Below are 16250 nucleotides of genomic sequence, written 5' to 3'. Positions count from 1 at the left end.
AGTGATAACACAACAACAACTGTCATGTTGGTGGTAATGATGGTGGTTGTGGAGGCGATCATGGTGTTGGTGTTGGTGGTGGTGGTTGTAAAGGCGGCAACAATCATGGTGATAGCGGCGATTGCCGATCATGATGGTGATTGCAACAATATCCATGATAATTGTAGTGGAAATGACTATGATAGTGATGATGATAATAAATTTGAGATATTTTAGAACGTCATATGTTATTCTTTAAATATTTTATTTTTTGTTTAATAAATCTTATAAAAAATTTATAGTTAAATAAGATTTTAATTTAAATTTAAATATTTTAATCTTAACCTTTTATTTAAATCTAACATTCAGGTTGATCATTCTCATGTAAAATGGTGATTCTCATACATTACTTACAATATGTATCAGTAGATAGAAGATATTTTCTCTGTATTTGATGTTTTATTTCATTATTTGTCGGTTAATGTATACCAAATTTTTTTTGCATTCAGACAACAGTTCTTTACATATGTTAGACACACATAAGTAGTAAGTATATAATATAAACAATATTTTCATATTTAGGTTACAAATATGCACTTAAAATGAGGAAATTGGGATTTTTTTTAAATTACAATTTTTTGCTATACTCAACTACTATATATTATTACTCTAAAACATTTATATTTTACTAATGTCTTGTCTCCTAAACCCAATCATTTAACTTAATACCATCTTTTTTTCCCTTTGCAATAAAAAGAAAAACTTAATACCATCAACTTTTACCTTCCAAAACCTTTTGCTAAGTTTTCTATTTCACTATATTATCCAAAATAATTCATCATGGGACGATTCTTTGGTAACCTGTGTGGCAAACAAAGCACAACTCGGGAAGATTCAGCTACACAAGACGAGCCCCAAACTTGTTCAACAACCAGGAAATAATAATACTCGATCAATAGTTGTTTCCTATTCAAGAAATAATCCTTCTAATAATGTGCCTCCTCCCAATATCACTCAGCCACCAAATGTGCCAAGAAATAATGCTCCTAATGTGCCTCTTCCAAACACTCGATCTACAAGGGTTCTACGTCCAATTGAAAACATTATGCCTCCAAATGTGCCAAATAATTTTTAATATTAGGACTTTCGATTGTAATGTGCTGCCACCAATTTTATCTTAAGAATCCTGCTGGCTCACACGGATGAAGAGACACTTCCGAGAATTATAAAGTTTTTTGTTTTTTGTTTAGGAATAATTATGTCATTTAATATTTGGATGATTTAGGAGTATAATTTATTTAGTCTGACTCTGTGTATCCTTAGTTCATTAACACCTGACGAGAGAACCTATGTTAGTTATTTCGGTTTATGTTTACTCTTTTTTTTTTTTTTGGCAGATTGGTTTATGTTTAGTAACAAGAGCGGGTAACCTGTGCCCTACACGCGTAAATATTGTTATAAAATATTTTAAATATATAAATATTTTATTAGTTTTCTATTAGAAACTATTTATAGTAAATTTATTTTTTATTTATTTTAGATTAAATTATAATTTTAGTCCTCCTATGATTTTAAATCCACCATTTTGATCTCCCATTTCTAAATCAAGATATTCAGTTTCCATATTTTTCAAAATAAATAATTTTGATTGATTATTAGTTGATCATCCAAAATCAAATATTGATCATAGTTGGAGTTAAATTTATGGTCTTTTATTGAAAGATAAAATAATAAACCACTAACATATTTGTTTTATTTAGTTAATATTATAAATACTATTTTGCATGTATCATTAGTCAAGATTTATACATTTTTTTAAAATTATAAAAAATTATAAATTAAAAAAATATTTAATATATAAATGCATTTAATTTTATTTTATATCGTTTTATATATTTTTATTTTGAATAATTTTATTTTATAATTAAATTTCATAAATTTATATATAAATTATTACATAAATTATTTTGTAAATTGATTTTAATGTACATATTGTTTTTTCCTCTAATTATATAAATCAATATAATTACATCAATTAATATCTAAATTATACAAATTAAGTAAATTTATTTTAATATGTAAATTATTTTTATTCTAAATATATAAATTAATAAAATATTAATATTTTATTTCTTAGAAAACTTACTTGTTAGTATATTTGTCATAGCTATAAAAAATTATTTAGTAAATAAGTTTTTTTAATACCAATTATATAAATTAAGAAAATGGTAAAATATGCTTGGGGTCCTTGTAAAATATTAAAAGATTTAATTTCATCTTTATAAAATTTATTTTATTAATTTGGTTCCTGTAAAAATAAAATATATTTTTGTTAGTCCTTAGTGGTAACTCCATTTGACGATAATCTGATCGAGACATACAAATGTAATTTGATTACAAATAAATTAAATAATTTGTGGTGGTTAAAATCTCATATAATAAATTAAAAATTTTCTGACAGCTAAAACTCCTAAAAAAATTATAATTTTTTTATCACTTCTTGGATGATTTTCTTGAACTTTTTGGTAACATTAGTGAAAAAGATGAAATAATAGTGGTAAAGAGATTAAATAATTAAATTTATTAGTTACGTCAAAGAAGCATACAATAGACTCCTGAGGACTACCAAAAATATGTTTCATTTTTCGAGGGTCAAATTAATACAAAAATTTTATGGGGATGAAATTGATATTTTTTAAATTTTATAGGGACTCAAAACATATTTTACCCTTAAAAAATTACATAAATTAATATGTAAATTATTTTATTAAATTTATACAAATTATGTAAATTTATTTTTATATGTAAATAATACAAAATTTTATTTTAATTATAAAAAGTAATAAATATTTAATTTTTTAGATTATTTAAATATTGTTTTAAATTTATGTAATTTGTATAAATTTCATAAATTCAATTGATCGATGCGTCCTTGCACGGCATATATTAATTTGTGAATAATATTATAAAATATTTAAATTTTTAACACATAATTTTTTTAAAAAATTAAAAAATAGAATTTTAAACTAAAAATAATAAGCATTTTGGGTCAGATATCATAGTGTATTATAAAGTATAATAATTTTTAAATTATTAACTATAGATTTGAAACATAAATAATTAGTTGAAAATTTGAGTAATTTATGTATATTCTTAAGTTATGACTAACTGAGAAGATAATAAAACAGGTGAAATTATGATTAATATTCTTAAATAAAAATATTTTATATTATAATTTTATTATTATTATTATCATTTGAAATTTTATAATAAATAGTAGTTTATGTAAATTATCTTTAATTTGAGCCGTGCAATTTGAAGCAAATTATCTTCACTTATTTTTTTATTTTTTGATTTATTATTTTAAAAAAAGGTTTTAGGAACGCAAAATAATATATTCTAAGTTTTTTGTAATTATGTTTTGCTGCAGATTCTAATTTAGGAATGCAAAATTAAATATATTAATTACAAATTACAAATTTACAATGCTAGAAATAAAAATAAAGACATTGGATAAATGTGTAGCAAATCCTAAGATTTACTATAACACCCTGTGAAATCATAAAACTTTTTTTAACTAAAAAAATTAAAATAAAATGGAGGTGAAAACCATTGGATAAATATGAAGAAGAAAAAACGTAAGCAATATGGAAATTATGAAAAGAAAAGTTTTCCACGGTTTCATGGTTTTTTCTTTTGCTCAATTCTGATATGGAAATTATGAAAGAAAGAAAGAAATTAAATTTATCATTTTTCTAATTGATAACAAAAAGATAGACAGCATAAAAGAACAATTTACAAATATAAAAAAATTAATTAGTAAATATGAAATACATATGTCTTTATCGTCTATCAATCTCATAGGAAGATAGAGACATTTGAGACAAATCTCTCTCTTTATCCCTTTAATGTATGACATTGTCATCTTCTATCCCTTTAATGCATGACATTGTCATCTTCTATCCCTTCATTCATGTGCATGCACAGTCTCACCGAAAGCTGCAATATACAGGTTAAATAAAGTGAATCTCAATAGAAAAATTATGAAAAAAAAATATGTGAATTAGTTGAGAGGAAGATTTTACTGTCACCAAAATAATCAAATAATCAAATAATCAAATAAAAGAGGACCAAAGAAGAATGAAATGACAACATATCATAAAAGAAACGACAACATTTCATAGAGCTGAGAAGAGAAAGAAGTGTGAAAATGGGAAAGGGAGAACATATGATATGAATTTTTGTTTGCAACCTAAATTTAAAAGAAAAATGAAGAAAGAGTATACAAGAAGCCATTATACCAAAATTTAATTGTTTTAATTGTGACATCGATTTAATTGATATTGATATAATTAGAAATTGATTTAATTATGACATCAATTTTAGTAAAAATGTTTTAAATTATTTGAAAAAAGCAGACAATTATTAAAAATTTGATTGCTATCAATCAATTATAAATATCAATAGAAATATTATGATTTCAAAACCAAATTATCATAATTTAAAAACCAAATTAATGACAAATCAATTATTATAATTTTATTTTATTTATTTATTGGTTTTGAAAGAAAATTTATTTATTAAATAAATGATCATTGAATTTATATATAAGGATGTACGTATCCATAATTTTGTGATAATATTATATTGCTCAAATCACCTAACAATCAGTTATTTGAGTTGAAATAAATGACCATTGATTCATAAGTCAAATATTTTGTAAAATCGATCATTAAAATGTTTAATGGAATAATGAATGAAAAATGAAATATATTTTATGAGTATTTTTTCATATTTACTTTAAATGACTTTATTGTGTAGAACTCATGAGGAAACTATGTGTAAATTTTCTTTTTAAGATTATTTTCGTATGTATATAATATAGATTCAATAAATATTGAGAGTTTTTTATTTGAGGTTTAAACATTCTCTCAATTATTGATTGAAATTTATTAAAAATCATAAATTTTTTTGAATCTCACTTCTCATTTAATCACTCTCACTTATGATGTAATAGTTTTCAATAAATTTTAACTAATAATAAAAGGTTTGTAATTTTAAAGAAATTTTATGAGAATTAAAATTAAAATTTTGAATTTTATAGGGACTAAAATCAATCTTTATATTTTATAGGGACTCAAATAAAAAGTAAAAAATATTTAAGGGACAAAAAATAAACACTTGCCACATGGCAACCACGAGAAAATTTTCACTAATAAGCCATGAGCAATCATATAAGTGAACCTGACACTACACTTTCACCCAAAATCTTAAGACTCTCTTATCCTTACTTATATGGTGTTCAACCATCACATTCCTATCCGATGTGGGACTTCACTTTATACTTGTACTCCAAGAACCTCTCCATCAAGTGTGAGTCTTTTTCACATGGTAGTCTCTCCCTCGAGCAAAAGTCATTTTCAATCCACGAGTATCAAATGGTGACACTTAGAGCTTAACCATGACCGCCTCAGCTTGTCTAGCCATTATTGTTAGCCTGCTCTAGTACCTTGCACCACTGTAACGCCTGTGGGACTCATTGCTTGACCTACATGCATGAATTCACCTACCAGGAAAACTTTCGATACAAGGAATCTCCATGTCCATGGATCCATTGTCGCCATTTACTTGTTTGAACCGGTCTCCAAGTCAAACCAACACTCTATACCAATTATTAGGGAAAAAGACATATCTCTCTTTATTCATATTGATGAGAAAACACAACATCAAACAAAAAAGGCCAACACCATAAGAAAAACATGAAATATAGAAAATTTGTTTAACGTAATTCGGGTCCTCATCCATACACTCACACCGTTTATTTTGTTAACTCAATTTAGGTGCTCATCCCTACATCTATGACCTTGAAGTTATCTAATGTGATTCAGACCCTCATCCCTACATCCACAACAAGTTTCTAAGACAAGATGGATAAACTTGCAAACCTTCCTGCACCACTACAAATTTTTAGAATAAGTTAGATAAACTTGCAAACCTTCTTTCAACGTGACCTCCTCTCTCACTTAGGATGGTGATGCCCTCTTCAGGCTAGGTGGTTCTTCTCATCTTAAAAATTTATATTTACAGACCTACCATCCTAATCTTTAATGAGGAAACAATTTCCTAATTTACAAATCAAATAATATCTTTAAAATATAAACAAATCCTAAAGATAAAATTAATATCTTCTAAATCTAAACAATATCAGAGGAATTTGAAATTATATATTTTAATTGTTTCCAAATAATCATTCCCTCAATTAAAATTTTTATTTTCATCTTCAATCCGTGCCATCTAGGATGCTCGCCATACTTCTGCTCCACACAAAGTTTGTTATGTTTCTCGATATGCTCTTTGCTCCGTGAATATTGAAGGGTGATACTTCTGGACTTGTACCACCAATTACTTCCATTGGAACACTCCGCTTGACTATCACATTGCCAAGTAGACTTTCAATACAAGGACCTCACACGGATCCACCATCAACTTCCTCAAGATTCTTCAATACTTGTCTCTAGTCACTAGGCTGAAGGATCAATCCGCTTTGATACCATTTTATTGTCACTTGACTATCACATTGCCAAGTAGACTTTCAATACAAGGACCTCACACGGATCCACCATCAACTTCCTCAAGCTTCTTCAATACTTGTCTCTAGTCATTAGGCTGAAGGATCAATCCGCTTTGATACCATTTTATTGTCAATTGAGGAGGGAAACACCTGAGAGATTTTTACCAATTGACCATCAACAATCATATAAGGGATTCTGACACCACACTTTATCCCAAAATATTAAGGCTCAAGTTTATAAGTCTTATATAAGCAAAAGAGGGTTGATTATGATGAGATTTTCTCCCTAGTCATAAGACACACTTCTATTAGGGTAGTGCTAGCCTTGGTAGCCAGTTGTGAGATGCATTTTGAACAAATAGGTGTGAAGATAACCTTTCTCCACGATGATCTAGAGAAGTAAATTTACATGGAGCAGTCAAAGGGGTTCTATAAGGTAGACTGAGTCTGCTAATTTGTAAGTTAATGAGGTATCTATATGGATTGAAACAATCTCCAAGGCAGTGGTACAAGCAGTTTGATTCCTACATGCTTCGGATTATAACTATTGTGTTTATGTGAGGAGCCTTGATGACGTCTCTTTTATTTTTCTGCTACTGTATGTTGATGATATGTTAATGGCTAGTAACCATTTGCTTGACGTGAACGATTTAAAATCACTGTTTAGCAAGAAGTTTGACACGAAAGACTTAGGTCCTACTAAGAAGATTCTTGGGATGAAGATTCACAGGGACATGAAATCGAGACAGTTGTGGCTTTCACATCAGGGCTATGTTGAAAAGGTGTTAGACAGGTTCAACATGCGAAGCCTATGAGTACGCCATTGGCAAAACATTTTAAGCTTTTTGTAGATCAATGTCCGAAGACGAATACATGTCAAATGTTCCTTATGCCAATTTAGTTGGTTGCTTGATGTATGCTATGGTGTGCACTAGACTAGATTTGACACATTTTGTAAGCCAAGTCTACAAGTTTATGTTTGAACCAGGGAAGCGACATTGGGAAGTAGTGGATCTTGAGGCACCTAAAGGATACAATAGGTTATGGTATTATGTTTGATAGTCAGCAAAATGATCCTTCAATTGTGGGATATGTGGATTTTGACTATGTTGATGATTTGGATGACAAAAGGTCTACAATAGGGTATGTCTTTACTTTTGTAGGTGGACCTGTTTGTTGGAAGTCCATAATTTAGTCTCTTGTGGTGTCAACATTTGAAGCAGAGTACATGACAGTAACATAAGCTAGCAAGGAAGTTGTGTGGTTAGCATGACTAGTCAAGGAGCTAGGCATTGAGTAAGGTGGAGTTCAATTGCATTGTGATAATCAGAGTGGTATCTATTGGCAATGAATTAAGTGTATCATGCTAGAACCAAACATATTGATGTGAGGTTCCACATAATTAGGGAGCTGATGACATCTATCAGGTTTTGTTTAGGAAGATTCAAGATGCAACTGATATGTTAACTAAGGCAACCACAACTGACAAGATTCAAAATTGCTTGAACTTGTTGAATGTTGCTCAATGCTAGATGTGGCATAACTCCAAACTCATGAGATCAATGTGGATTTGCTATTTATCTTCCATAGGGCTAAATATTTGTCAAGTTAGAGATTGTTGTACATGTCTCATATTTTATGGGCGAAGCAAATGTTGGAGCTGAGCATAAAGGCTACATCTTTCTAGGTTATGAAGCAGGTTGGGGATGCATGGTAAAGCCCTCGTGGCACATGTGGTGATATTGTATGCTGATAAATATAATGTACGCGATTTAAGATAATGTACGATATATTATATATATTATGATGTAATCCCATTGTTTATGAATAAGTGTTTGAGTGTGTGCAATTTTTCTTATCTCCCTTAGAATTTCGGTTGTTATTATCAACAATCTAAAAATTATAAATTTAATATTTTTTAAAAAACATTTTGTTTTACTTTATTAATCTTTTTATTATATATATCTTTTATTGTTGTTCAATTCATTTTTTCTTTTTCCTCTAAGATAATATTTCTTTTTTATATATATTTTTATGTTTGTAATCAGTGGAAAAATAAATAATATTTTGATTGAAATCAAATTAAATTATAATCACATTAATTTATATTCAAATTTCAAAACATTACAACAATTAATTTTTTATACCTCTCTCTTTTATTTAGGAAAGAAAGTGAATCAACAAACAATCATAAAGTACAAAGTGATAATATTTTTGGGTAGAAACTAATAAAATATTTAATTTATGATACTATAAAACGATAATAAATTTAATATACTTAATTAGTCTTTTTTTATACAAACCTTCCGAGACAATCTTGATTCTTGAGTCAACCAAGAAAAAAAAGGCAATCTTGAGTCAAACGTACAGGACAATTATAAATAACAAAAAGCTCTTTTTTAAATATTTAATATAATTCATATCTAAGACTCCAACTTAATATTATAAATAATTGAGTCTTTTTAAGAATCAATTTAGTGTATATTTGATTTGTAGTTGAAGTTGTTGCATTGCACGTTTCAATATAGATCAAATAGATAAAAATAGAATGAAAGTAAAAACAAAAGTTTTGATCTTTTGCAAAAGTAATTTTCAAACGTCCTCTTTTCATCGAAGTAATTCTTGGTGTATGTATTAAAAAATTTAATTTGAATGTACTGTTGTTTAATTACATATTCGCGTATAAGATATATATGTTTTAACTTCTATAATAACTAAAGTTTTTAAAACTAATCGCAAAACTCATGTAAATCTAAAAAATCTTTGTATAACTAAACTCATGAAATTTTTTAAAACTAATCGCAAAACTCAACTTATAAAGTTTTGTATAACTTCGATTTTTTTACCTTTTGTTTAGATTAATTGACCATTGGTGCGCATGGCAGCGGAAGTTTGTGAGTTGTGGAAAATACCAGAGATTGAAACGGCTAATTGGCTAAACTTGTGCAATGCCTTCTCCTTTATTTAACCCTTTCTTGTTGTATCTTCTCTCTCTTTTTCTCTCTGCTCACTTTCTTCAAACTTTTTTTACGCTTTTTCTGGATTTCCTGCATCTTTGTTCGTACATTGTTGTGATTCAGACAATGCCATCAGAGGCCTAGTAAATAGCAGGAGCAGGCAACTGGATCATTTGGGCACATTACTTTTCATTGTATATGTCCATTTTTCTGGGTACATTTTTTTTATTGAATCTTTTGAAATGCAATATCTCTTTATAAATCCTTTGTTTCAATTATTATAAAATATGTTTAATTGAGTTGTTTGACTGCCATTATTTTCATCATCTAGTATGTTATATAGTATAGGTTACTCGTACATTTTCAATTTGTGTCATGTACATCATGATAATGCAGTTAGTTTTTATATATGGTTTCTCCTTTTCTTTTTAATATTTGGTAGGTTAAATTTGCCGGCCATCTTCAATAAAATAAATCGATGTAATAGTTAAACATCATGCACTACCGTTTCAGGCACTTTTTTTTTTTATGATAGATAAGGGCCTCTATATTGAAGAACTGAGAATTACATTTTTCTTTTAAAATATATTTTAATAGAGATAGTATCTGATTCTGTTTGAATCAAAATAATGCACACTTGAAACAAACATGAAGATTTGTGATTTTGTGCATGCAAGGCACCTAACACCTTTGTTATGTTACATATTACGGGGTAGAACTCTATTTGGATTTATTAAAAATTAAACTTATAATATAGCCTAATGTGGCACGGTTGATTCATGTATCTGCCCCACCAATATTTGAAGGATAAACATTGCTGCTGCTGTGCTTTCTAGTAGAGATTTAACTCCTCTAGAATGAGCGCAGTTAAAGTAATATTAATCTTGATAAAAAAAACTATTAATATTCCAATATATCTATGATTTGTCATACATATGCACACAACTGAAATTGCTTACTGTTTTTATTTTTTCCTAAAGTGAATTGCAAGGAGTCAGATATCTATGTGATCTCTCATTTTCAAGTGACTGACATGCAATTTTGTTTTCAGCTTTAATTATTAAACAAGCATCTAGTTAGTGACTTGAATCAAATCCTTGTTTCTTTCAGATATGGTTTTTCATTTGAGATTCTGCTTTTACAGAATATCCATACCCTGAATGAATATTACTTGACATTGTTGGCTGATGGAATCCATAAGTAACAGTGGATCTAGTGTTGATATGAGAACTAGTCCTTCTACAAATTCAGGTGAAGGAGAACAATTTAACAAAGAAAAGAAACAAGTAGCCTCCTTTTCACCCTTTTCATCAGAGTTGAAATCACAAGATCACTTTGACCTTATGCCAAATACAACAACCACTACAACTCATCCTAGACCTTTTGGTGCAACCTCTCCTACACGTGACCAAACATGCTCACAGTCTGAATTGCATAACACACATTTAGTGGCAGAAAAGGGTGGCGGAAGGCCAATTGATAGCCATGTGGAAGCACATTCTTCTAACCCTTTTGGTGAAGCTAATCCTTCTCCAATGGAAAATAACACAGCCCCCACCAACACTAAACATGTTGGTGCATCTGAATCTGAAAAGGAGCATGACCATACTAGTGAAAGTGCATTTCCTGCTGATGGTATGCTAGGCCCCCATTCATCATTGGCACCATCCACAAATGAATCATCACAAGGGAATCCCTTCAAAGTTCCTCCCACGAGTGAAACGAGAAAGAACACTAATGTTGGTGAAGCTGACTTGGTGAAAGTTGATGAACAATTTGATCATGGCAGTGAATCACATCATAGACTACCATCACCGGAGCAAGGTCATTGGAGCGTGCCTAGTAGTGAAGCATGGACACATCCTACTAACACACATGGTGAAACTCATGTTCCCTCTTCAAGCCAACAATTAGACCCCTTGTTCACATTGGAATCAGCACAAAATCAACAACAAGCTGATGCAACTTCTAAGAACCATGCAGGTGCTACTACTATTCCCACAAGCGTTGAACCGCATCATACCTTTTCAGTTGCAGGACAAGGACATCAAAGCAAGGCTGATAGCAATTCAGTAACAGATAACAAGTCAGACTCATCAGTTTTATCATTTTCCCCGGCTTCTGAATCTTCAACTCAAGACCACAAGCATAATTCTGCAAATGCAGCCACTAACACACACGGTGAAACTCATGTTCCCTCTTCAAGCCAACAATTCGACCCCTGGTTCACATTGGAATCAGTACAAAACCAACAAGAAGCTGATGCAACTTCTAAGAACCATGGAGGTGCTACTACTATCCCAACAAGTGTCGAACTGCATCATACCTTTTCAGTTACAGAACAAGGATATCATACCAAGGCTAGTAGCAATTCAGTAACAGATAACAAGTCAGGCTCATCAGTTTCATCATTTTCCCCATCTTCTGAATCTTCTACTCAAGACCACATGCATAATTCTGCAATTGCAGTCACTAAAGCACCTCAAAAACGGGGAAAAGATGTTAAGTTTGCTTCAGAATTCAGTGATGATGATATCCCAATCAGCTCTTATCCAAAACATGGACGGCAAGGTAGTGATGGTGCAGGACAATACTCATCAGCAGGTGTTGCTCCTGGCACAAGCAACGGCTCAGAAAAGCAAAATCCTTCACTGCAGGTGATGGAGAGTCCGGATAATCCTACAATTTCTTCAAACTATAGGTTTCCATCACATGTGTTTGATAGACACAAATCAAAATCAAACACTCAATGGAGCACTGCCTCTAATGAATCATTGTTCAGCATTCAAATGGGAAATACGAGTTTCTCGAATGACATGGCTTGGATGAGCAAATCTGGTGATATGGATAGACCTGGTGACATGAACTCGTCTGGCGCATTTCCTCCAAGCAATCAGCCCCCATTCCCACCTCAATCCCAACCCCAACCTCAATCTCAACCTCAACCTCCAGTAACAAAATTCAATGATATCAGCCAATGCACTGCAAAACAACATGAAGTTTCAAGAGTGACTGAACAAAAAGCTGCTGAGACAATGAGAGAGGTTATAATGGAAAACAGTATAAAAAGAGACAGTGTAATCAAAGGAGATTTGATACCTGATCGTGGGGCAGCACCTTCCAATAAGCGTTCTACTTCTAATGCTCATTCTCACCAATCAGACGGGAGCACCAAATCCTTTGCGTTTAATGTGTAAGCTCTAGCTACTTCTTTTATATGTAAAAATACATGCTTGTTTCATTAACTATTCTATTTATAGTGTGTTTAGATTGGCAGTGAGGGATCCAAAATCACGGTGGTGTGGCATCATGAAAAACTACAAGCAACTCTGCTTCGCTTCGCCTTCACATGGAAAATCTGAATTGGTTTTAGCAAAAGTGAAGTCAACCAAACACGCTATACCAATATAATATACTAATAGCATGTTTGGTTTAACTTCACTTTTGTCCAAATCAATTCAGATTTTCCACATTGAAGGAAAAGCAACACAGTTGTTTCCAGTTTTTTCATGGAGCTATTGTGATTTTGGGTCCCTCACTGCTAGTCACGATAGCTCCAAAGGCATATTAGACTAATCCAAAGACTAGTATATATGTTTTTGAAAAGTGATTCTGGTATAGTTTTGTTTATACCAATGTAAATAATTTTGATCTGGAAAGTGTAAAATGTGGCCCTTGAATTCATACTATAAGAACTGTAACACATGATATAGGGAATGTGAATAGATAAACATTGAATTAAGAAATAAATATTCAGCTTAAATATATTTTTACTCATGTAAGTTTATATTTTTTCAATTTTAGTCTCTATAAGTTTTTTTTGTTCATTTTTAATCTCTATAAATTTGTGTCCATTCAAGTTTGATTCTCGTAAATTTTTTTGTTCATTTTTAGTTTTATAAGTGTACGTTTTTTTCATTTTAGTCCATGTAAGTGTACATTTATGGGGATTGAAAATGAAAAAACATAAAATCTTAAAAGGAATTAAAATTAAAAATACACAAACTTACACATACGAAAAATGAACAAAATATGTGACAGGGACCAAAACTAAAAAAATACAAATTTACAAATAACTAAAAATGAAAATAAAAACTTACAGGAAGCAAAATTAAAAAAGCATGAACTGACAAGATTAAAAGCATATTTAAACCTAAATCTTATTATCACTAGACCAAAATTACTGGGATGATGATGCTTCTTGATGGCGGCTAAAGCTTAACTTGATGCTAAGTTTCTTGAGCAAATAATTGAACTGTTTTTGTGATGTGAAGATTGGCAGATGGAGACAAACCTCTTTCACCAAAACATGGTGAAGAGAAGAGAAAGCAGCAGAAACAGCCAGGGCAGCTTAACATTAGACCAACACCAGATGCAGCAGCTCAGAATCCCAAGTCAACCCCAAATGCTTCTCAGAACAAATCATGGTTTTCCTGCTTCTCATGCTGTTAATTAGAACGCATTAGATCACCATCTGATCATAGAGTCTCTCTTGGCTTCTACCAAAACCATTTTATTGTCTAAATCACCTTGATAGTTTAGTATCAAGCACATGCACTTCATAGTTGGGAAATCAGACACAAATATTCTGATTAACAACGTAACATTTGATAGCACTCTTGGTAGATAAATGGATCAACAGAAACAATCTAGGGTCCAGGGATTCCATAGAAAATTATTTTTAGATGGCACACTAAAACACATGCACAAGTGTGCAAGGTCACACAAATTTTCTGTGGCACGTGAACAACAACAGCGGTTCGATTATGTTAATATTCCTTTGTCATTTGGCACGTTTAAAGATGTAGTCAAATAGCTAAAAGTCTCTCAATAGAAGATCCACAGAATGGTAATTTAAATAAGGAGGAACCAATTTATAAGGGTTGATGAAAAAGAGTTTGAGGAAATCAATAGAACTATAAAACTAGTTGGACTACTATCTAAATATTTGAGGATTAAAAAGTTAGAAATGAGTTTTACATGAAAAACTCAATCTTTGACAAGTTCTAATGGAATCAATATACAGTAAACTAATACCTTCAATCATTTTTTTTTGGGTACAGAATACTTTAATTACGACTATGATTTTTTTTAATAAAAAAAACTAGTTCTAGGTTATTTGACTTAATTTATCGTAAAACAAAGACTTAATTTTGTTTTGGAATTTAAAAACTCTTAATAAAATTAAAAATAAGAGTCAAAATTATTTGATGATTTTCTGTGTTTCAAACTAAAAACTACTTTTAAGTTAGAAGAAAATTGAATAAAGTGTTTTTGAATCCTAGGATTTGAAATATGAAAGGAAACTAGAAATTCCTAAAATTAAATGATATAAAAGCTTCTCTTTATTCATGTTTTCTTCATTAAAACAAGGCTTTTTTATTTTTTTATTTTTAAGAACTCCTGTAGAATTGTGTTTTGCATAGTTGCACCTTTTAAGGGTATTAATCAAATGATAAGAGTAATTACTTTTTTTTTTTTTAAAAAAAAAGAGGAAAATAAATCCTCTCATGTAATTTTACATGACCGAGACAACTGAAAACTTTTGTACCAATTTGTTTTTTTGATAGATTTTTACAACCCTAATAAAATCCTATCCTATTTAGGTTATGCTTCGCAAAACATTTTAATTAATTTTTAACTTTTTTTTACTAGTTTAAAAACTTGCTTGATTGTTTAATAAACAAGTTTTTTTAATAGTCTCTAATGTTTTTTGAAATGTTACTTTAAGTAGAATTTTTTAAAATGTTAATTTTTATATATTTTTTTCTTTTTGTTTTAAATATATTTATCCAATTTTTTTATTACTCTTTTTAAATAAATCTTAATTTTATTATTTTTTGTCATTTTACACCTTTCATGTACTTGAACAATTAATTTTAATAAACATTTATAATTTAATAAGATAATAAATTAGTTTTTCAGTTTTAAGCCTTTAGCTATAACTTAGTTTTCCAATTTTTAACGGACTTTTCAACTTCTAATTAATTTTTCAACTAATTTTTCCATCAAAGGACAGAAAAAATGAACTAAGTTTTTACGCAATAAAATCATGTCAAAATCTTATATGAAGAGATGCATTCCTGAGCAATGAAGCATCTACGTTAACCCCATTCTGCCCATTAACTTGTGATAAAGGCAAAATTGACATAGTACTGTACTAAAAAAAGGAAAATTCATACCTAAAGTAGCATGTTTATTTCATCACATGTACAATTTATATTTTATATTTTTAAATTATGAGGATTGTTAAATAAAACAGTAGAATTCTCATATTCCCTAAGTGGCGCTAGTTGGACTGCTTAGAGCATCAATCACAGGGACTAAATTTGTAAAAGTATAGGACTGTGCTTCCTGTCGGATAACTGAATATTAGAAGCATTTGGTCGTGACAGGAGTATGTGAAGCAAGGTTGAATACATACCTTACAATCATTCTATTTCTATTAGTGACTGCGTAATAACAAAAAGATAAGTAAAATAACAGCATATAAGAGTTTAGATACTCCATACAAATAATATCATAATAAACATGTCTTTGCAGGCAGTTTTAAGTCTCCTTAAATAGAGGGTAAAAAATATAAGAATAACTAACTCCTTTAGGAAAATTGTATGATAAATAGTGTTTTTTTTTTTTTTTAATTTGACCCACCCTATTTAAATTGGAGATTTGTAGTCACACAAAACTTGTAAAGACAACAAAACTCTACTTACTGAATTTTATTATAACTACGTCTTCAATAT

At 29.9% G+C, this 16250-nt stretch overlaps 1 protein-coding gene across 1 annotated transcript; it reads left to right on the top strand.

Moving 5' to 3' along the window:
• Positions 1-10641: 10641 nt before the first annotated feature.
• On the top strand, positions 10642-14260 carry LOC114408175. Its single transcript, XM_028371265.1, has 2 exons — positions 10642-12700; positions 13782-14260. Exons 1-2 carry the CDS (start codon positions 10695-10697, stop codon positions 13957-13959), a joined length of 2184 nt encoding a protein of 727 aa, XP_028227066.1. The 5' UTR covers positions 10642-10694; the 3' UTR covers positions 13960-14260.
• Positions 14261-16250: the final 1990 nt, after the last annotated feature.

Source organism: Glycine soja, chromosome 4, assembly GCF_004193775.1.
Source record: "Glycine soja cultivar W05 chromosome 4, ASM419377v2, whole genome shotgun sequence".
NCBI lineage: Eukaryota > Viridiplantae > Streptophyta > Magnoliopsida > Fabales > Fabaceae > Glycine > Glycine soja.
The sequence above is the reverse complement of the archived record's forward strand: the minus strand, read 5'-3'. Positions and strand labels throughout refer to the sequence as shown.

Bases quoted from the DNA above. Each gene is read 5' to 3' on its own strand.
- LOC114408175 (XM_028371265.1), top strand. From the start codon at position 10,695: ATGGAATCCATAAGTAACAGTGGATCTAGTGTTGATATGAGAACTAGT. The intron at 12,701-13,781 runs GTAAGCTCTAGC...TGTGATGTGAAG, and splicing joins AAATCCTTTGCGTTTAATGT to ATTGGCAGATGGAGACAAAC.